The sequence below is a fragment of the Magnolia sinica genome, chromosome 4, assembly GCF_029962835.1.
Source record: "Magnolia sinica isolate HGM2019 chromosome 4, MsV1, whole genome shotgun sequence".
Taxonomy (NCBI): Eukaryota; Viridiplantae; Streptophyta; class Magnoliopsida; order Magnoliales; family Magnoliaceae; genus Magnolia; species Magnolia sinica.
The window spans coordinates 3,004,640-3,029,032 of record NC_080576.1 but is presented as its reverse complement, the minus strand read 5'-3'; the positions used below and the strand labels follow the sequence as shown (position 1 = coordinate 3,029,032).

Below are 24,393 nucleotides of genomic sequence, written 5' to 3'. Positions count from 1 at the left end.
ATTACCATGCATTCGAAATATGTTGGGTCCACCCATGTTATGTGTACCTAGAATCCAATCCGTGCATCTGGTGTCTCTCATCATGTTCACTATACATAACAAGAATCATCCTAATCCAAAACTCAGGTGGACCACACAACAGGGAGCAATGTACTGTCACACCTAAAACATATATATATATATATATATATATATATATATATATATATATATATATATATATATATATATATATATATATATATTTGCGTGGTGTGGCCGCCCCTAGTTTGGAATGGTCAATGAGTTTTCATGTACCTCTTTATCCTGGTAGGGCTCAGCCGACGAACGGGATGGAATGCATGTATAAAACGCCGTGGGCCCCATATTCCATCTGAACGTTTCTATGGTAGGTGTCTCCCCAATGTCTCCATTTGTTTCCCTTTGTGTGGCCCACTTGAGTTTTGAATCAGGCTGAAGTTTGATATCTAAGCCTAAAATTGAGGGGAGTATATTAATGACATGTCCTCTTGGCCCCACAAGACTAGGGCTGTACATCGAGCCGAGTTGAGACGAGGTGAGCCAAAATGGGCTTGACTCGAATGTGCTATCCTCAGGTTTGAGTTCGAGCTCAAACTCACCATTGGAGCTTGGCTTGTTTGTCAAATCTTTTGAGTCAAGTTTAAGGCAAGCGAAGTAGATTGAATCAAGGTGAGCTTACCTCGAATCAAGTTAAGCCTGCTCCCAAGCTAATTCCCGACCCATTAATATATATATATATATATATATATATATATATATATATATATATATAGTTGAGCCGTGTTCGAGTCAAGTCAAGTTAAGATTTACTATGATCGTATTCAACTTGTTTTTAAAGCGAGCTGAGTTACATGAAGCTTAGTTTGTCTTGAGTTGTCGTTCAAGCATAGTCTAGCACAGCTAAATCGAGTCGAGTCGAGCGAGCTTTTTGAGCTAACTTAGCTCGTGTAAAGCCCTACATGGACCATAACTTATGATAAATACTCTTCTTTTATTTTAACACACCACCCTACACAGAACACAACCCAAAAAAGGAGAATGATCTAAGACTTAAGTAAACCACACAATAGGAAGTAGTAGTTATAATAACACCTATGGTTGAAACCTTCCCAGGCTCTCATGAGGTCATATGGTCATGAACGAAGGAAATATACAAATATCAATTTCATCTAAAAGTTTTGTTGGCCTTAAAAAAGTTTTAAATGATAGCTATTTAATCCCATTGTGTGGTTGGCTCTACCTTGGAATCTCTTCATTTTTCATCTTGTACCTTAAAATGGTATGGCAAAATGGATGGATGGTGCATATAAAACCCATACTTCATGACGGTTCCTCAAAGCCCATGTGTTCTTTGGTAGGGATAGGTGGGTAGTATCCAACTCACGTCTAGTCTGAAATGCTCCCACCTTTCAGCTAAGTAAATATTTGACCCAACAACTTCCAAACATATATCAGGTAGGGTATACTTTGGGTGGATCTAATCATTGGATCCCTAATTGTGGGGCCCACCGTGATGTACATGCCTTACATCCACACTGTCCATCCATTTTGAAATCTCATTTTAAGACATGATTTAAAAAATGAAGCAGATCTAAATATTAGGTGGACCATATCATAGGAAATAGTTGTGATTGAATCCTCACCATTAAAACCTTCATGGGGGCCACCAGAATGTTTAGTTGCCATTCAACCTGTTGATAAGGTCACAAAAACCTAGATGACTAGACCACACAAACATTAGCTTGTTCCAAAACTTTTGTGGCCCCAAAGAAATTTTCAATGGTTGATTACCATTGTTTCTGGTATTATGGTCCACTTGAGATTTAGACATGCTTTATTTTTGGGATCATCAAAATGGATGAACATCATGGATATAATGCGCACATACAGCAGTGGGCCCCACGGCCAGAGATCCCACCCACCTCGGTGGATCCCTGCCACCCTTTTATGTATGCTCTATATTTAGGGGCAACCTACCGTCCGATTAAGTTCAGCCTGATCAAGCTGGAGGGAGCCCCAGTCAAGCCGGGCAGACTCAATCAGCCTTATTTGAAAAGTCCCAACTCTAGCCGTGGGAATTTTGAAAATGCAGGCAAAGCGCAGCTTTCATGTCTCTTTCGGTGGACCCGTTGAGATGGACGTGCAGTCTCCGTCAGCAAAAAGGCTTACTATAGTGATACAACGTCAACCGTCCATCAAGAAGTTATTGGGGACGTGAAGGAAGTGGAGAAAAATTCGATCAAGCAAAGACCATAGTTATGAAATTTGATATAATGGCTAGGTGCTTTTCATTGGCTAGCGTAGGATTTTTTGTTTTCTGCCAATATCCAGGTTAGGTGGAGACCGTTGAGGTGGGCCACCAGGTTTAACGAGTGGAACGATTGATGGCTGAAAAAATCTACTTCGTTTCACCACATTCAGCTAATCCCTTTCAAAAGACTGCTTTCGGAAAAAAAAAAAAGAAAGAACCATCTTAAATTAGAGGGCATAGATATGTACAATCCTCCTCTTCACACGTCCCATTCACAAGAAGTTTTTAACAGTGGGTATCCAGTCACCACTGTTCCAGTGGAGTGGTCCACATGACATTTGGGTCTGCTTCATTTTGCCCAAAAAGGAGCTGGCAAAATGAATGGACGGCATGGATATGCAACACATACATCAAGGTGGGCCGCCCCACCATCACGGCCTGACGGAACTCAAGTTTTAGGCAGAAGGAACCCAATCGTTCATCCACTGGGGTATTAATTAAACCAATCCTCAATTGTGATGTCATAAATGTGATAGCCTCGTCACGTGAAGCAATTATTATTTTAACCCTCTGAATATTGTCCGAATGAAAATATCCTTGTGCCCGTTTTAGGGTAACTTCCCGTGGAATTCAGATAATTTTAGAATGGGATGAGCTCCACAATCAATAATTAAGGTCACCTCTTAATTAATCTAATTCGTTTAATTTTATTGGACAACTGTGAACTCACAATAAGATTATTTAAAAAAATAAAATTAGAGTTGTGTGTGACCCAAAATTGCATTAGAATTGTATGTTAATTTCGAATTGTTTTATTTGGTATGGTATATTTGTGACGAATTTTTTTCCTAAAACTCCAGTAGATTTCATGAAATTAAAATCCATTTAATATGGACAGCTTGAATCAACTCCAAGACGATCTAGTGGGCCATATCTAAGACATTGAATGGGTTCAATAGGTGAGTCCTTTATGCGGGATCGTCAATATTAACTGTAGATCATCAATATTCAGTGAGGATCGTTGATATTAATTATGGATCACTGATATTCACTATGGATCATCGATACACACTGTGGATCATCAATCAAACGAAAACGGTTATAATTCCCTCGTTAGATGTCTGATTTGGACGATCTTGTACTGATTGGAAATATAATTTGATGAACATTCAAATATCTTTATAATCACTTTATATAGACACTATTTGATTACTCAAAAGTGGGCCCAAAGTTATCGTGGGTTGCTGATAGTCACTATAGATCGTCGATCCCATGAAAACGGTCATAACTCCTTTCTTTCATTTCTGGTTTAGGTGATTTTATATTTGTGGAATGGTAATTTGATTAATTTTCCTATGATTTTTGAATTACTTTATTTAAACGTAATTTTATATTACAATAACACCCAGATCCATAGCTCAATTGTAGACTGAGTGGAGATACCTCATTTCAACACTTGAGGTCTTGATATCGATCCCTAGTCGGGGTGGCTAACATGGAGTGTGTGTACTGACATGGGTGTGTACTAACAAGCTAACACCCCCCCTCCCTCTAAAAAAAAAAAATTATATTATAATATTCATCTATTTCAATATTTATCACATTAATTCATTATAACATTATTTTATTACAACATTTTTCAGTTGAAAAAATTGATTAATCACAATATTCTTCTATACTCTCATTTCCTTAAAAAAACTCTCACCATTCATATCAAACCAAATAAAAAAACAATTATAAAGGGAACCATCACACCCTCATCCTTTTCACAAATTCTCGCAATCAATAACCATCAACATAAACAAATACAACACCAAAAAACTCACATTTAGTCATCATATGTTATTTGTTGGAGATTGTGGCCAAAGAACTTGAAAAAAGTTTTTTTTTTTTTTTTAAATAAACCCCCAAGCTTCACTGGAGGTTGTCCGAAGTTTTTCATCGTTGCTAAGGATTGTAGTGTCTGTCCACCCAATTACTAACCCTAAAGAGGCTTCAGCTCTTTGCGTGTTCACCTCTTGTGAAAAAAGAATGAAGAATAAAGAAGAGAATGCCATAAGGCATTATCTTGGAGCAAATCTAATCCGTTCATATGAAAGATGTTTTATTTTCATGTCATATGTTGAAGTTTGAGTGAAAAACTAATCATAGATGGACCACATCGGACGAAAACAATTTAGAATTAATATATAACGTAAATGGAGTTGCAGGGTATAAATAACTCTAATTTTTAAATGATCCTATTATGAGTTCACGATTATCAGGTAAAAGTGAATTAAACATATTGAATAAGGGGTGACTTTAATTGTTAATTTAGTGAAGGCCATACCCATTCTTAAAACAAACAGTCAACTTCTAAAAGACTATTGCGGTACCGAAGCGCAGCCAGCAAAGAGGCACTTTCACCTTGGAAAAGTCAAATATTACTCACAAGTTGAAATAATAATACCTTCAACTACTGATATCATTACCTTTATGATATGATAAGTGATGGCTATTTTAATTAGTAACACTTAACACTTGCGAAGAAAAGTGAATTAGGTGCAACCTTGGCCTCACCAAAGACCGTGCACCACTTACCATAGGGCTGCCGTGGAGCTACGCTTTGATGTATGTATTATGTACCTATGTTATCCTTCGGTTTTTACATGTCAATTCAAGGCATTATCCAAAAAAATGTAAATCCAAATATGAGGTGGGTCATGCCCTAAGAAATAAGTGGTGATCGACTATTAATGCACTACAAAAGTTTTGGATAACTTGACATTTGTTTTTTTCTCCATGTTAGCTTACGTGACTTTATCAACAGATTGTATGATAAATAAACGCCATGGGAGAAGCTTTTAATGGTAGGACAGTCAATCACCACTGTTTTTTATTATATGGTCTACCTAATTATTGGATGTGCTTAATTTTTTATTTTTTATTTGGCTAATGCCCTAAATGTTTGAAAAAACAGATGGACGGCATGGATACATAGCAGATACATCAAGGTGGGCCTCACCGTAACCCCATGGTAAGGGCCGCATGCACTGTCTTGGTGATGCCGGCGTCTCACCCAATCCGGTCTCGCTCAAGAGCCAGCTGTGGTTGGCCAATCATATCAAGATGATCTGGAACGTTCATTCGGTTGGCCTCATCGTTGAGTGGCATAAACCAAAGATTTCTCCAATTTAGGGAACCTAACCGTTTGACCAGTGGCATGAAATGGGCAGTTGAAATGTAAAAATACGGTCCAGACTCACTAGCTCGATGTCCTTCGATTGAATGGTTATGCTCCAGTGTTTGCATTGAAGTGATTTTCAGATCAACGGTGACAATCAAAGCAGTGGTCCAGAATCCAGAGAATGCTGCAATCATACGGGTGGGCCCGATTTTGTTTTTTACTCTTCGCGGAAAAAGGCTTCTATGATGTCATTTTCCAGTGAATCAGGAGTTCAAGTTTCCTCTTTCGCGGTTCATAATCCTAGTATGTGCCCCAGCTCACTGGGGTCCACATGCAGAGTGGTCCAATAATCGGAACCATCCATGTTTTGGAATCTCTGCTGTAAGAGCTGTCCAAAAAAAATTACACTGATTTTCAATTTCTTGCATTTAACTTTAATAATCAAGGTCTGGGATCATCTCTGTATCTTGATCATGGGATAGTAGTCTATTAACGGTATAAAGAGAATATAGACGGTTCAAAAATCATAGGAATATCTCAGCACGTGGGCCCAAATTGGTGGCCACACACGCTGAATCCTGACTCCGATAGAGGCGAAACGAACTCGTGAAGGGCGGTTTCCTCCGCCGTTTTCTTTTTAATTTTTCATTTTATTCTTCTTCATAAATTCAAATTCAAGTAAATGGAACACTCTACTGTACACATGGTAGGAGAGACGCTGGATCGAAACCGTCCACCCAATGGATCTTAGCATTGATGGTTTTTGTTTAAAACGATAATAAAATTGGATGATCCTACACGTGTAGTTGGTGGCCCACTAATGGACGGTAGCAAACAAATTTGATTAACGTTGACATTGTCAGTAAAATATAGAGGCGATAATTTGGATTTGGAATTCGTCCGCATGGCGTTGAACGTGAATTTCGACAACAACCTTACACGGAGCCCGTCCAATGAATACTCCGCTGGGTCCAGCGAGATGTTTGGATGACATACACTCCATCCATCAGTTTCGCTGGCTCATTTTAAGAAGCAGGGAGATCTAAAATTCAAATGGGCACACCACAGGAAAATATAGGGATGAAGGCGTTTATTTCCAATATCACTACACCACAGGAAAATATAGGGATGAAGGCGTTTATTTCCAATATCACTACACAACTGCCGAATGGATGAAGGCGTTTATTTCCAATATCACTACACAACTGCCGAATGGACCGCTTTTATCTTTGTATGGGGGCGCGGTTTGGGTGGATCGCTAAATGTGGGGCCCTCTGTGATGTGTGTGCATTGAATCCACACCATCCGTCCATTTTGAAGGTCATTTGAGAGCATGATCCCAAAAATGAAGCAGATCCAAATTTCAGGTGGACTATACTACAGGAAGGAAACAGCAGTGACTTAATCCCCACCATTAAAATCTTCATTGTACCCGCTGGAATGTTTATTTGACATCCAACCTGTTGATGAAGTCACAAAGAGACCATACAAAGAGAAATCCACACCGTCCATCCGTTTTGAGAGGTCATTTTAGGACATGAGAATGGATCCAAAGCTCAAGTAGGTCACACGAGAGGGGAAACTGGGGAAATAAATTCCTACCATGGAAGCCTTCCTGGGCTCCAACACGATGTTTATATGCCATCCAAACCGTTTATAAGGTTATCACCACTGGGATGAAGTGAAAATACCAAAATAATTGCCTCGCACAAAAAAATCGATGGCCACAAGAATGTTTCAATGATTAACATTGAATTCCCACTGTTTTCTCTAGTGTGACCCATTGAAGTTTTGGATACACATCATTTTTAGTCTCATCTCCTACAATGAGCTCTCAAAACGTCTGAACGGATTGAATTTCTAACAAACATCTACGTGGGCCCCACCCAGCATCCCTGCGCAGTAACTTCTGCTAAAGGCTTTCCCAGTAAATCCCCGTCCGGTGTGGGCTTACAAAACCCATATATATATATATATATATAGAGGAAAAGGTACTATGCGCTCAACCTCACGATTAGCTCCCGTGAGGTCGAGCTGTGTGGGCGCCACCGTGATGCGTGTCGACCATCAACACCGTGCATTTGATGGGTACCCTCTAAATTATGGGATACCCCAAAGATCAGCCGTATACGGAACTCAGGTGGGCCATACCATCTAAAATCATGTGAAACACCATTAAAACATATAAAAGCACTTGGTGGGGCCAGTGAAACTTGGTCTGAACTCTCATGCAAGTGGGACACACATAATAAATGGGCTGGATTTGCAAACCACATCTCGGTGGGCCCAAAAAACTGATTATGAATGTTTTAATGGTGCACGGCCCCTCCCTACTTCTGTATGTGGTATGGCCCACAAAAGTCACAGATTGACTTGATTTTTTATTCCTAGGTCCACGATGGAATGGTGCATCTGACTGATGGGTTAGATGTTCGAAAAGCATCACGGTGGGGCCCACACAGCTCGACCCCATGGGACGGACTTGTGAGGTCGAGCGCATATATATATATATACCCTGCCAGGTATCGCAACATCCCTCATGCAAACATGTCAGTATTGTAATCAGTATTAATGTACAACATGAGTACCATGGACAAGGTAGGTCCCAACACCATTAAGATCACACATCCAAAAAATATCAGGCCTTTTCACTCCCCACGTGGGCCATATGTCTGCATAAGGTGCAGGTGGTAAAAAATGTAGGGCACCGTAGTTTCCACAGTGCTGATTTCCTCAACAGTGAGTGGTGTTGATTAAATGTATACATGGTCCATCCCCTTTTCCAACTCATTTTAGGATGAAATTTAAGCAGATCAAAATCTTAAGTAGACCACACCATTTGTCACAGTGGTGAATGACTATTAAAAACATTTTATGTATCACAAAAGTTTCGTATCAAGCTCTTCTTTATGTTTTCCCTTAATCTAGGTCTAGTTGACCTTATCAACGGTTAACAAACATTTCGGTGGGCATTATTGTAGGCACTAGGAAGTTTTTAATGGGGGGTGTTCAATATAACTGTTTTATGATGATAGTCCACCTAATATTTGGATCTACTTAATTTTTTGGACATGTCTGAAAATGGGCTGGAAAATGGATGGATGGCATGGATATACAACATATCATTAAGGTGGGTACCACCGACTAAGGGTTACTTGGGTAACACGTTTAAGATTGGGACGGCTACGCTAGTATGATGTCACTTGGTGGCGTGTCAAAGATAGGCTTTGCTCTATCAAACAACTTTCAAACAAGATTTGCATAGAGGGGTTGAGAATTTGGTAGTGACCTGTCTAGTACCAGGCTTGGTACTGCTTATTACCGATTAAAGCTCCATGACCGCACTATAATGCTTGTGTTTTATCAAGTTGTCCATTTATGTTTCAGCTTATTTTTGTACATTATCCAAACAATGAGGCAGATCCAAAGCTCAAGTAAAACTACACTATTGGAATCAATAGGGATTGAATGCTTATGGTTGAAACTTCTCATGAGCCACATACATTTTGAATCGGGCTGATTTTTCTCTTCATCCAAATTTATATGATTTTATGAACCGGTTGAATGACAAACAAACATTACCATGTAGCCTTGGAAGGTTTCAAGGGCATTACTATTCCCACTTACCGTGGTGTAAGCCACTTGAGCCTTAGAACTACCTCTCATTATTTTAGCTCATACCCTAAAATGTGACTGCAAAATGATTAGACTGTGGATAAAACACATACATGCACCGTGGTGAAGCCCAAGGAGCTTTCTTAGTACCAAGCTGGGTGTTGGAGTATCACTATCAAATTCAGAGTCCTGTATATGACATCTCTGACAACAATTTGCTGTGGAGTCAAAAACTTTTATGTTGGCAAAAGGGATCCTGATCTAAATGAGAGCAATGCTAAAATGTAAAAGTAAAAAGAATAAAAAGTATAAAAATTTACATAATTTGACAACATGTCTTTATTCACTAAAAAATAATATAAGACTTTCTTTTTTCGTGAGAACAAAGAGAACATGAGGCTTACCCCTCTTCTCTCGTGAAAAAATCACCATTTCACTACGCGTCCTCCTTTTATATACAACACTGCCTAAAACACTTCAAACATAGCTATGAAGTGTGTTAAGGTTGAAGGGAAATGCATAGGTCACTACCTTATTATTTTTTATTTATTTTTGGGTTAGTTTGTTAGTACACACCCATGTCAGTACACACCTCCATGTTAGCCACCCCGCCCGGGATCGATCGATACCAAGACCTCAATTGTTGAAATGAGGTATCTCCACTCAATCTGCCAGTTGAGCTATGGATCTGAGTGTATATAGGTCACTACCCCAACATATGATAGGGTAGCTACATGAAATCATTTCCCGTTCTTTCGTTCCTTTTAAATATGGTCAGGCTTCCATGCTATTTCCTACTAGGGAAGTTATTTGATACTTTAGCAGAGTGTGACAGGTCATAAGCAAGTACTAAGAGATTATAGGCATGACATGTGTTGAGGTCAAAATCTGGTCGGCACTCTCCCCAGTCTCCCGAACTGTAGATCACTGTAACGTTTCGATCCTACACAATGATAACAGATAAAGGTGACCCTGGTTAAGACGGGGGACCCTCCGATGCCTAAGTCAGGTTAAGGGAATCTGGGTTTAAGTAGGGAGTAATGGAGGATGTCAGATCTTGTGTACCTGTAATGGTGGAGTCTCAATGTATTTATACCTGACTGTTGGACAGTCCGGGGCTCGCTATTGTCGGCACGATTTACCCAATCAGCGGGATACTGAGATTGTGAGGATATCATATGCAATCCGTGGATCGTGTAGCACATCGTGCGGATAATGCGTATCTGGGAGCGAAGTATTCGACCACGTTTGCTTATGGTAGTTTCCAAATTTAGCAGACGGAGTACGTGGCTCAACATATTGCCTTGGCTCGGCTCATCTTGACAAGACGTCACTCAGCCTTGGTCATTTAGCTTGCTGAAGAAAACTTTCTTGGTCCAAATCAAATTTCGAACTGAGTTAGTGGACCTAGCTTCTTACTTGTCAAGCGCTTTGGAATCTATGGAAACCTTCTACTTGAAGTTCGAGGCAAGATGTCAGATTTATCTTATTAGGTCGAACTTCTTACAACTGACGTCAGTGATCGGATCGTTCGTCTTCCATCAGATGTCAGGAAAACAGCTTATCACTTCCGATCGGAGTGTGGAAGTCACTCCGATCTGCAGTCTTAAAGTAAGAGCACCTTTATGGTGTACAACCTCTTCAGGGCGCTCACACCGGGTCGGACGAGCATCGCCTACATTATTCACGCACTTGGTTGAATTAGTTTGGTGCTTACCCTTGGATTTACTAGGAGTTCGAATCTTCCTATAACAACATGAACCAGTGTAAATTCAAACTGTCCAAATTTGTTGCATTATAGATAATTTTGCCCAGTAAGGTGCTATTAAACATTCTTTTTTTGACCATTGAATGCTTTTTTACATCGATTGACCATTCAAAATAAACAATCATTCATTTAAAAAATATGTAATTAGTGTGATCTTGATATATTATCCATCTAAATCAAGGTCCATATCCTAGACTTTGCGGTGTTTGGTAGATGGGTTTTATAATTCCAAGCTTTGTAATTTTTTGATTTTTATAAAAAATCAATATAGTTTACGCTCTTTGATTGGTTTTACATTTGTCAGGATTTCTATTTTTAGACCTTACTTCAAAAAGAGAAAATCTCAGGTCCAATCAATTGGATCACGAGTTATGGTCCAACCAACGGATGACTTGCAAACTTCCTGTGTATACAACATAAATTTCATGTGTATATGACATCTAACTTGTACAATAGCTTATACTATTACGGGGATCACCCTTAGAAAAACTCATAAACAATCACTCATTGGGTGGACCGCACTTATATTTTGCTATTTATTAATGGCTAGATCACATTGTTTTATACAATGTATTAAATTGATAAGTATATGGGAATGAGTTTTATAGTCGGGCAATTTTCATGATGTCACGTGAACTTAATAGCTTGGAAGTTATCATCTAGGTAGGTTATAATTTTCGATCCAACCAATTGAACTTGAGACCTCTTCATGGAAAAAAGTCCAAAATATTTACTAAAAAAGGAAGAACTTAAAAGATTAAAATAGAATTAAACATTCTAAAGATGGGATCAGGATCTTTCTTCAATGGTCCAATTTTTTTAAGTGATGGCACTCATTGTGGAGACCTGAAAAACTCTCAGATGGAATATTTTAACCTTTGATTCTTCAGAAATTAAAGAGATTTAAGAGGGTCAACGCATTCTAGTATAATAAATAAATGATTTATTTCCTATGTTCAAGGTGAGGCCCTTCATATTAATGGTCTGGATGACCAGGTCAGAGGGCCAAAGTCCCAAACTAATTCTCAATAAGTCTGTATTCTAGCAAGTCTCTGAAGCTCTTTCCCTTCCCTCTAATTCAATTGAATCAGCTAAAATCGGCCGAGTCATGGGTGACTCGTGGCGTGGAACCGGTTCGTGTTGGACCTAGTCTGAGTCGACTCGGACGAGTTTTTAAAAATGTTCAACCCAGTTTGACACCTCGTGTCGTGTGAATCCCGCGATAAATCGGGGGGAAAATCGTTTCTGTAGCTGTGAATCAAAACACCAGAAAAACCAGAAAATCGAACAAGAAACGTTGGCCTTCACGCGCGCGTGGGCCCAAACACAAAGCCAAGCCGGCAATCTCAACGGCGCATCGCGTGAGAATCGAAGCCGATACAAAACGACGCTGTCTGCCAGCTAAGTGTTCCAGACCATTTTTTTTTTCCATATTTTATCATTTCTTTCTGGAAAAACGTCTGGTAGCTCGCGCGAGTACCCCATATCGTAGTTCTCATCAAGAGGTTCACATCCCCTCATCACACCCGTTCAGAAGTGGGCAATCATAAATGTCCAATGATATAAAAGGTTCACTGATGGAAGATCGGTGGGACAAAGCTACCACTTTTCACGGGCGCGGATCCACCGAGGAGGGTGGGATGCTGACCATGAGGCCCACCGTGATGAATGTACGTGGTATCCACGCCGTCAATCTGTTTTGAAAACTCATTGTCGGGCATGACCGAAAAAGGAAGCAGATCGAAATATCAGGTGGACCATAATACAGGAAACGAGCATTAAAAATTTCTCGTGGCCAGGAAGTTTTTGGATGAAGCTGATATTTGTGTGGTATCTTCGTCCATGTCTTTGTGACCCATGAAACAAGTTCGATGGCAAATAAAGATTGCATTGGCCCTGTTAAGTTTTTAACGGTGGGGATTCAATGATGACTGTTTTGTGTGGCATGGTCCACTTAAGATTTGGATCTGCTTCATTTTTGGGTTAATGTCCTAAAATGAGCTGTCTAAATGGATGGACGGTGTGGATGTATGGTACATAGATCACAGTGGGCCCCACAGTTAGGGATCCACCGAAACCGCGCCCACTTTTCACAATCGATGAGCAAAGCTGCATTAAATACGAGGCAGGATGAGATCTGTGAGGTTTTAGGAACGTGGGTGAACTGCAGGTAAAAGCAGATGAACGGCTGAGATTGACAGAGGTGACCTACCCACGTCTAAGAACTACAGATTTACTAAGTGCCTCGGATGCCAGACTGGGACCACTACTCTATTTATAAGTTCTTCACCACAGTGATTTTCCCTCTTGTATGTTCTCTCTTTCAGCAGAAAATCTAGGAGTCGGATTGAAATCTCCCAATCTATTCGTCCCCGTTCTAGATTTCATTATGAGCTTTCAGGTACTTTTTTTGGTTCGGATTTTATGCTTTTTCTTTCGATTTTTCGTGCTTTCTGTGTAGATTTGTGCACTTATGTTCAGAAATTAGGGTTTTCAGTTGCTAGGGTTTGCTTTCTTAATGATTTTGGACCCTGATCTGTTCCTTTACGTTTATTTCTTTTGATTGATTGTTTCGTAGCGGGTTTTGATTTCCTTTCGATGCTGTTTCCGAGAATTAGATTTTGTTGATTTCAGCTCATGATTTTAGAGGAGTGAATTTTGGTGCTTCAGATTATTTGCAATTATTATTCATTGAAGGGTCCGTTTCTGGAGGCCAAAATCGTAAATCTTGCTTGTTTCGACGAGATCTGGGTTGTTTCTCTCGAACTGCTGTGGACCGTTCATCGTTCAAAAATTATACCGGTTGGACGATCCTAACCATCTAAATGGCGGCAGAAACTTGACACTTTGAGTGACAAAAATAAATGATGGTCTAGATTCAGTTGGAAAATCCATCTAATTGGATGGATATGATCGTCAGATGGGTGTGGTTTTTGAGCTATGCACCATCCACGGTTTGACGTGTTGGATGAAGGTCCGATCTTATCTTTGTGTATCGCGTGTACAGTTTTGAACTGAGGGCACGGAATTTTCTGTCATGGATGTCTATTCTTCATTCAGATGAGAAGTAAAACAGGCGGATTTAATTTCGTTAAGGTTTTCTCTTGTTGGTTTGCATTTCTTAGTTTGTATCCATGGGTTCTTGTAGATCTTATCAGCCTGGGACATTTTTTAATGTATGAAGTATGGATAGGATTGTTTTGGGTGATGATTTTGGATGGTATGTGGCATCCGTGGGTCTCTGCAAAAAACTCTCCATCAAGTAACTTGGTGAGTTGACTCGGTTGAGAATTGGGTAAAACTTGGTATTTTCAGAGCCCAATAAAATCTTGTTTGAGATTTTTAAAACTTGTCGAGTTGATAGAGCTTGGTGAGTTGCTTGAACATGTATGTAGGGGTTTTGTGTTCTTTCTTCATGAATTGAATTCGCTAATAAAAGTGTGAATTCTACTTGGTTTTTATCTTTCTGCTTTTGAAGGGTTGGGTTGCGCCAGGTTTTACCGAACATATACAACAGGGTCAACACCCTTCCTCTTCCTCATTTTCTCTTTTAGATTTGTAGATTTGGCTACTTTTGCTTTTCTTTTTCTAATGTTTTTTTTTTTTGCCATAAGTTAATCTACTATTCTCAAATCTTTTTTCCAAATAATTTCAAGATAAAAAAGTTTCATTGGTATTTTGTTAAATGAAAAAGTAAACAATCAAAAGATACATGAGAACTCAGTTCTAAAATTTAACTGCCCTCTTTTGAGTATCACTATGAATTTTAACAAATCAAGCCTAAGGTAAGCTGTGGTTTTCATTTTATAGCTATTTCTGTAGTATTCATATTACAATCGACTTGAACAAGTACTCAATCAAGTCCTGAGTTTGCTCAGACTTGCACTCTCATTGGCTCCAAGTTGATTGTCCAATTTTTAGAACCTGGGTTTTATAGACTGTCGTGTAATCTTTCAAAAAAATATAAAAATATAAAAAATACTGTTGTGTAGTTTTACAACTCTGTATTGATATTTTGAGTTACTATCGAAAAGCTTCTGCATCAGATGGACCAAGTTTCATTACCTCTCTGCCAAATAAAGAACTTTTTTTTTTTTTTCCCAGAAAGAATTTCAAATGAGTAAAATTGGGTTTTCTCTCTGTAGAAATTGAGCTTCTGTGGTAGGTCATGTTTTGTCACTCCAGGAAGCTGATTTCTAGCCGCTTCAATTTTAGGAAGAGGAATTTTGAATGACTTTGTTGCTGAGTTTTACTTGTGTGTCTCATGTGAAAATAATTAAAAGGAAAATTTGATAGTGAGGAATGTTGTTTCCATTTCCTGTGGAGTAAAGTTTTCACTGTATGATTAACCTCTGGATTTGAAATATCTCTGCTTACGTACTTGCTATTGGCCATAGTTCACAAGAATGGCCTCATTAGGTGAGGAAACGGTTAAGGATTTATCCAGCATGAGATATCTCATTGCTCGAGGAACCCTAGATGCTGTAGGAGTAAAGGATCAATCATAAAAAATAAAAATAAAAATTTATTGTGCTGTAGATATCACCAAGTCTTGTATCATTTCACGATGCCATGAGAATCGCTAGAAACATGCAAAAAGTATATCTTGCCTGATCGTGAAAGTGGACAATTGGCTTCTGAGAATTATATATATTGCATGCTCGTTTGACCCTTTTATAATGAAGGTTGGCAATTCATCAAAAAAGACAAAAAAAAGGAGAGAAGAAAAGCGAAGGTTGGCAGTTACCTCTAGTATTAGACTAGTTATAACTACACCATGCATTATGGAGTTAATAGGTTCAATTTACTTTTCTGGACTTCTTGAATATAGAAGGAAACCTTAGAGATCTTATTGTGGTCTGCATACTTGGAATGTCTCCCTGTAGCTTTGTTTTATTGTTATTATTATTTATGTTGTTTTTTGGGGAAGATGACATTATCATTAAGCAACTGGCGAAAAAACACAAAGCACAGAAGAAGGTGACCCTGTTGTCAGTCCACTGTCAAATAAAAATAGAAACAGACAACAAAAGCACAAGAGCAGAAAACAAAAAACAGCGGCCTGGAACCCCAGTTAATCACCCAAGAATAATTGACTCCGAGTTATTTCTAAACTTGGGCTACCGAGATTCTAGAGAGTTCTGGGTGACAACTGGCCTATTCCAGAACCAAGGAAACTTTAAAATAGGACAGAGCTGTCTCTGTGGCAGTCTTCCCTTAAAAAATTCTTGTATTCCAGAAGGGGGGTAGAGATACTGAACGCATCTTCCACGATCTGGAAAAGGGCCTGAAGACCACTGTGGCATAACCCCCCAAGGTGATCTCTAAATCCCAGCTGACTCTAAACAGCTTGAAAAATTGGTCCCCACAAATGCTAGCTACGCGGAGCTTTGAATTTGGAAGACCTTTAATTTCTTTATCAATTGCATTTTTCCACATTTACTTGAAACCAGTGTTTTAAATAGCGTATGGCGTATAGCGTAGTGCTCACTCCTCCAAAGTGTGAGTGTAGGCTACATAGGGTGTAGCACTTCTAAATTTTAAATTAAGGGGCTGTTTGATTTTTAATTTCCCTAGTAAATACATGGAAATAAGTAATTATTACTTACTCCACCTGTTTGAAATTCACCAGGAATTACATTTCGAAAAGTGGTCCAGACAACACCTGTTATTACTAGGGTATTCCGTATCGATAACGGTGGCCGTAACGGTCGCCACCATTACCGATATGGGTATCAGCCATAACAGCTGATACGGGGGCGTAACAACCGTTACGACCCCCGTAACAGTTGAAAATTTTCTTTTGCCCGAAAAATTATGAAAAAATATCTAGAAAATCAAGAATAATGTAAATTTTCAAATATGTATTCATTTTTTGTTTTGTACATGTTTATGGTAGTGTAACGGTCCACTTTTTGGTGAGAGTGTTGTATCGGGCTGTCTAGTGAATTGTTTAATATGATTATGTCTCTAATGTTTACACATCACAATCAAGCATTAGAACTAGAAATCAGAAAAAGGCATAAATACTGCTTTTTCAATTTTTTGAAAAAAAAAAAGGCCCTTGGAGATTCTATTTGCTCAAATCACTTCAATTTACAGTTTTAATCTTAAAAGCTATAGTAAGAGTGGTTGAAATCTGTCGTAAAATGATATAGGAGAGTTTTGGAATGAGAAAAGTGAAAAACAGGAGAAAAATGAATTTAAATAGAGAAAAAAAGTAATCGTCCTGTAACGGCCTTTACGGCCACTGTAACGGTCGATACTGTCTCAAAAAACTAACTGCCCCTTTTCACCCCCGTATCGCGTAACGGTTATGATTGTTACCTATATGTATCGGCCTTTACGGGCATATCGTAACGGATACGGAACACCTTGGTTATTACTGATTTAAATATGTGGCCCCCACCATGATATATGTGAGTTACCCACACCATCCATCCTTTAAAAAAAATACATTTTAAGGCATGAACCCAAAAATGAGGAAAATCAATAGCTCTAGTGGACCACACCTTGGGGAACAATGATCATTAAGACGTCAATGGTTGAAAGCTGTTTTCTCCCTTGGGCCCACATTGATGTTTATTTGTCATCTAACCTGTTCATAAGGTCACACTGTCATGGATAAAGGGGAAACAAAAATATCAGTTTGATCTAAAACTTTTGGGGTCCTCAAGAAGCTTTCAATGGTAGGAGTTCAATTCCCATTGTTTCCTGTGTTGTGGTCCACTTGATCTTTGGATCTGTCACAATTTTTGGCTCATGCCCTAAAATGAGTTGGCTAAAGGGATGGACGGTGTGAATAAGGCACACACCATGGTGGGCCGCATAATTTAACATTTTTCTCCTCGGGTCACATGAGGAGTGCTATAAATGAAAGGTGGCGGTCAACATCACCTTGAAAATCCAACCAGAAATACATAGGTAAATAATTATTACCCATTTACCTTGAATTACCTCTGTAATTAGAAAATCAAACAGGTCATAATTAAGGTTGCACTTGGTTGCATCAAATCAAGAAATTTCATGGTATTCTGCACCAAATTGGACTGACTAATAATGAAATTTCATGATGTTTGGTGCAACCAAACACAACTTATATAGCAAAAGTTAATTATAAAGATAAAGAAAGAGCGATAAAACTGGTTTAGTATTGTTACTTCTATGATTTACTGAAATGATCTAACTATTATATATATATATATATATATATATATATATCTTAAATAGAAAATGTAACAAATCATTAAAAAATTTAGTCGAGCTTTGTTTTAGTGAAAAGTAACTTGTAGTGTAAGCTATGTAGGGTCTAGTGTAGGCTATGTAGCATGTGGCTTATGTTATTCACGAACTACGTAGCATTGGGGCTAAGCTACGTATGTAGTGTAGGCTACATGTTGCATAGCGTAAGCTATTTAAGACACTGATTGAAACTGAGAATTGAAAATCCAAAGTGCATGCATGTATCTTGTATGAGGAGAATTGACTACTCTGTGTATTATAGGAGAAATGCCCCCAACTGCATTGCTGTTATGATGACTGAGCCAATTCATTGGAAGAATATATCAAATAGTCATTTTCTATTCTGCTGATGTGGTTGCTTGGTTGGAGATAATATTTCATTAGGTATGGATAGGAGTGTCCATGTACTTACATCTGAAAATATAAGTAGGCTGTTATATGATTGCTGTCTCCTGGACTTCCTATGGCTGCTAACTGTGTTTTTCTCCTGAATTTATCAGTTAGGCAAATAGTGGTTCAACTGGGGCAGGTTGGGTCAGGTGGTTGGTCGACCCAAGCCCAACCTGACTTCAAGAGCACCCAACCTGTTACCTGACCCGACCTGAATTCTAACCAATGTGCCCAACTTGATTTCTCTATGCTCAACCCCAACCCAAACTGACCCAAGTACATGTGAATTTCCTCAACCCAACCTAACCTGACCTGAATTTGCTCAACCCAAGCCCCAACCTTATTTCAGGTTGGTATTTTCCAACCCTAACCAAACCTGAGGACCTAGACAACCCAACCCAACCAACCTGACCTTGGGTTGGGTCAACTGAACCCAAAGTTACAGTTGTAGTATAATTGACTCAGTTTACTGTACTCTTGTATATCGTTTGTGTAATTTATGTAATATTCATTTAGATATGATATGAAGAGAGTAACAGAGCGTAGATTAATAAAGACATTGACTCAATTTATAGGTAGCCAATCTTCTCTTTGCGTTTAATTATGCCTTTGTTGGATTGAGCATCTTGTTAAATTATTTTCTTTCTAAAAGCAGAGATTAAGGTAGAGGGAGAAGATAGCTCCATATTAGATACTCGTAGATACAATTATTTGCAAATTACACATTATGTTCACATTGCATATATACACATGTATTTGGATGGATCTTGCATGGCGTACCCATTTATTTTGGAAACTGCTTCTAAGTGGAGGGCATGAGTTGTAATATTCTTATTCAAACCCTCTTTGCTGATAGAATCCTTATTCCCTTCGTTTAGACTCTGCTTGTATTTATGCTTTTGTAGTTCGACATACATCGCACAGAGTATATTATAGATAAAATAAAGCCGGCCCTTTACCGTTGTCTTTGAACCATGCAACATATTATATCCGCATTTGTCCGGTGAATGATTGCTTTCAGGTTGTATATGAGCGTGCTCTCCTTTGATAGGATTATGAAGCGTGAGGGTTCTTCACCAAGGAGCAAAAGGCACTCTGCAGATCTTCTCAGTGCATCGATCTTGACTGTTCTTCTTAAAGGCTTTTATCCTAGAAACGTAGTAAGATATGGTGGGATTTCTGCAGGAATTTTATCTTTAAGTGCTACAGAACCAAATCACTGAGCAGAATGGACAGATTGGACACATCCGGTTTTGTAAGCGGTGGACGCCCTATGATAAAATTCCTTGTATTTTTTCATTTAGCTTATTGTGCGGACCCATTAAACAGTATGGTAATGATGCAGTTCTGATAGGAGAGCTGTGCATTCTTGGGTTTGAGTTGGTCCTGTGGTAGGGTGCAGTACTGAAGGCTGTTGGACTTCCAGGTGCCCAAATCCCCTCGCATCTGGTATTTTCCACTCTTTTATTTTTGAAAGGGTACAGAGAATGGATCTCAACTTGACAGATATCTTGTTCCCCGACGATGGTCGACCAATCAATTCATATGGAGACATTGGACGCATCTCGGATTGTGGTAAAACTGACAATTTGGGTGATACGGCATTGCGTCTAGACTGTCTTGGTTACAGAATGAGCAAGACTGCCAAAATCAGCAATCCTCAGAGAAACCACAATACTCCAGCCTCGGATGATGGTTGCAGGTTGGTTCTTGGGTTAGGACCAATGCCAAGTTCGTATCTTGATGATTATTATCCAATTGGGGCAACCAAAATCAAGGAATCTGCCACCCTATTCAGCCAACTCTTGGCTGCTGACAGCGACTGCGAAATCCTGAAACTTGGGCTTTCCAGAGGGACTGAGGAAATTCGAGGTCCCCATGAAAATGCAGTTTCAGCACAAACCGAGCCCCATCAATCTTACTTCCAAAACCAACTGCCTGCCAACGGAAAAAGAATACTCATTCCAGTGGTGGACGAGGGTTCCACTTCAGCCAAGAGGAAGTCAGGTGGGTACATGCCTTCTCTCCTCATGGCTCCGAGGCTAGAGACTAGCAAGAACTTGCCAGAAACCAGAGAGCTTCTAGAGTCTGGGGCCAGTGCGGAACATCATCTTCAGTTTAGTCCTGGGCCCTCGGCCTCCACCGAATGTTCGGTGGGCACGTTCTCTGAGCCTATGACAGCTGCAGCACTTTCTGACCATCGGAGCCACCATCCAAAGAAGTGCAGGTTCAAAGGGTGTTCCAAGGGAGCAAGAGGTGCGTCAGGGCTCTGCATCGCACATGGAGGTGGGCAGAGGTGCCAGAAACCCGGATGCAACAAGGGGGCCGAGAGCCGAACGGCATACTGCAAGGCCCATGGGGGAGGTAGGAGGTGCCTGTGCCTGGGCTGCACCAAGAGCGCAGAGGGTAAGACTGAGTACTGCATCGCACATGGAGGGGGCAGGCGGTGTGGGCATCCAGACTGCACAAAGGCTGCACGTGGCAAGTCAGGCCTGTGTATCAGGCACGGTGGTGGGAAGAGGTGCATGGTGGAAGGATGCACCCGCAGTGCCGAGGGGCAGGCTGGGCTGTGCATCTCGCATGGCGGGGGGCGCCGGTGCCAGCACCCAGGGTGCAACAAGGGGGCCCAGGGGAGCACCATGCACTGCAAGGCTCATGGTGGGGGCAAGCGGTGTGTGTTTGTTGGCTGCACCAAGGGCGCTGAGGGGAGCACGCCGCTCTGCAAAGGGCACGGTGGGGGGAAGCGCTGCCTATTTGACGGCGGTGGCATCTGTCCAAAGAGTGTGCATGGCGGGACTGACTACTGTGTGGCGCACGGCGGGGGGAAGCGGTGTGCTGTGCCAGGCTGCACCAAGAGCGCCCGGGGGCGCACTGACTGTTGCGTCAGGCATGGCGGGGGCAAGCGGTGCCGGTTCGAGAACTGTGGGAAGAGCGCACAGGGGAGCACGGATTTCTGCAAGGCCCATGGCGGAGGTAAGCGGTGCACGTGGGGCCAGGGCACGTGTGAAAAGTTTGCAAGGGGAAAGAGCGGGCTGTGCGCAGCCCATGGCAGCATGGTCCAGGACAAGGGGAAGGGCGGCGGAATGATCAGCCCCCACCTCTTCCAGGGGCTCGTGTCCATGTCAACAATGGGGAGCAGCTTGGACAATGATCATTCCTCGGGACTGAGCGCGGTTTCGGACTGCGTCGAGTCATCAGAGAACAGCGGGAGAAGGCAGCTAATACCCCCACAGGTGCTGGTGCCTCTGTCCATGAAATCCTCATCTTCCTCTTCACACATGGGTTCTGAAAAGGGTACAAAAGAGAGTAGGAGCCGTAGCTTTGATGTGCCAGAAGGGAGAGTGCATGGTGGGGGCCTCATGTCTCTACTTGGAGGAGATCTGAAGAATGCTGTGGATGGAATTGTCAATTTGGAGGGTGTAATTTAAAATTTGATTTGTCTATATGGATTAGGAGGGAAGGGTGGAATGTGACAAATAGTCATAGAGCTTTGCTTAGCCCACATGCTTGTACAAAGAATGCCATCTACACGCCCACCAACTCTGTTGCCAGACAAGTTCAATATCCAAGCCGTCCATTTGGTGTGTCTGTTAGTGTAGATGTTCTCATCCAAAAAAATAAATCTAGTCCATTCATCAGGTTGGTCAGCGTTAGGAACAGTTGAACTTGTAAAAGAAATTCAGCCTAGTGTTTTTCAGCTTTGCATTTGTTTAGTGAACTGTGGGCCACCTGATTCTTAGTCGAGAGAAAGATTAAACTAAGATAAATGGATTGGATCTGGTACCAATGTACCATGGGCGGATGTGTGGCGTGTACATGAGCAATCTTGTATACTACACGTGTGGGCATAGCAAATCTCATAATAATGTGTCAATTTGGGCTTAGCAAATCTCATAATAAATAATAGTAATGCGTCAAATTGGGTTTGGGTTTTGTAAGTAATGTGGAAATTGAAATAAGAAATGCGATTGGTGTAGGGGGTTAGTTTGGTAGCTTGTATTTGACATACATTTGGTAATTTATCATGGAATTCATGTGAATTGAAATCAGCAGATCTGATAATTGTGTTTGGCAGCCTACATTTGGAGCGCATTGGTGGAGATAAGAGTGAGAATCATGTGAAATGGAATCATATGGTTTTATTATGATTTCAAAAAAAGATGTTGGTGTATTTCATGGCCTTTGGTATATTTATGTTTCAATTCACATTAAATACTCTTCCAAAAACACCAATTACCACCCATTCACACTAATTACCACTGATTAGACACCCCCAACCCACCCTAACTGATTTAGGGAGGGATTGGGTTGGGGGTGTTTGGGTGCAGATTTTAATAGAATTATTTTTGTACTTCTCATTGTGGCTAGAAGTGGTTTGAAAAAGAAGGAGAGCTTTGATGGGGTTTCATGTCATGTTTGTAATATTGACCCATGCTTCTCACTAGCTTATGAAGATCTGGGTTCACAGGCACTTGCATGTTACCTATTTCTAGAACTGGTTGGTAGACACCTGAAAATGAGATTATCATTTTCTTTTGCAAAGGATTAAAATTAATCTCGTCGAGGCAATTATAATCCCTAATACATTATTTATGATTAGCTAAAATGAGAATGAACTCATCTTGGGGTGTCTGCGGAACAGGCTATCAAAGATTACTACAAGCTTCGAATGGTGGGATATGCTGCATATGCATGCATTTTTACTGTGTTGGGGGTATGGAATAAATGATCCTAGCCATCCAATGGGTGGCCTACAATTTGATGGTAAGTCTGATGAAAGTGGTGAATAGGGTTGTCTTATAGGGGTGAGTTGTGAAACATAGCCATTGATGAAAGGGCAGAGTACAGGGAAGGACGTGATTGATGCACCTGATTGATGCAGGTGGCTGCCTTCTCAGTAATCTAAGCTGTTGATCCAAAGGGCTCCATCATGGGACAGGGAATGACTCTGCATGTATCTGCCATTAGAAGATCGTAGTAATCATGGGATGGGTCATGTTTCAGTGTCTCTCTCCAATACACAGGTAGACATTTTGGATTGTCCCAAAACAGGATTTTCGATCACTAAAAGGTGGCACCACAGTGGATCTGATTGATTAATCAACTTTTGGCAAAAGTAATCAGGTTGCTACTTTTACCTTTCCACCGGTGGGAAAGTATCAGAGATGTATACTTTATCAGAGCTAAGATTTTTTTTATTTTTTTTGTTGAACGGTGGAGATGGTCTTTCTTTCTTTTGGTGATGCAATTAAAGAAGATACAACTGCCTTGCACCATGATCCACTAAGAAGTTGTTTTGTTGCCTTCTCTTCCTCTCTCATCTCTTGCACGGGTCCGGATCCTCTGTTGCTGGGGAGCATGGAAATCCTGCACCCTGCATTCTTATTGTGATGACACCAGCACTGTTGTAATGAAAATGCAGGGAGCAGGAAATCCATACTTCCCAGCAGCAGAGGATCCGGATTCTGCAGGCACATATATGAATAGATGTAAAGATGTTATTCTTAATATCTTCCATGGTCAAATTTTCAAGCACAAGATTCAAAGCGGCAATAGACTCGAGTGCAGGAGCAAGGAAACGTCTATTTCAAAATGTAAAAATAGATTAGTAAGAGAAAGAGCGAGATTCCGAAGAGTGATGAAATGGATTAGTGGGAGAGATTCCGAAGAGTGCTGAAATGGATTAGTAGGAGCAAGAGCGAGATTCTGAAGATGAAAGGATCTTGCATGAGATTTCCACTGATATCGAAATAAGACTAACCAAAATGGAGAGATTTCCACTGATATCTAAATAAGACTTCCAAATGGAATCTATGTTTGAATTCATTAGTATCTCCAAGATTAAAGAGATGAATTCTTTCTTTCTTTCCTTTTCTTTTCTTAGTACTTCAATTTGAAATTAACGTTCATGGATTATGCAAGTCCTGCCATTCAAACACA

General features: G+C 40.3%; 1 protein-coding gene across 2 annotated transcripts; it reads left to right on the top strand.

The window, feature by feature from the left end:
• Window positions 1-13,007: 13,007 nt before the first annotated feature.
• LOC131242158 (uncharacterized) lies at window positions 13,008-22,515 on the top strand. 2 transcript variants are annotated; one of them, XM_058240608.1, is made up of 2 exons: window positions 13,008-13,222; window positions 19,505-22,515. In XM_058240608.1, exon 2 carries the CDS (start codon window positions 19,941-19,943, stop codon window positions 21,879-21,881), a length of 1,941 nt encoding a protein of 646 aa, XP_058096591.1. In that variant the 5' UTR covers window positions 13,008-13,222; window positions 19,505-19,940; the 3' UTR covers window positions 21,882-22,515. The 2 variants fall into 2 exon arrangements, with proteins under 2 accessions (XP_058096591.1, XP_058096592.1); XM_058240609.1 differs by having other exon boundaries at window positions 19,475-22,515.
• The last annotated feature ends 1,878 nt before the right edge of the window (window positions 22,516-24,393 follow it).

What these genes read in the sequence shown, in the direction of transcription:
- LOC131242158 (XM_058240608.1), top strand. Translation starts at nt 19,941, where the DNA reads ATGGATCTCAACTTGACAGATATCTTGTTCCCCGACGATGGTCGACCA.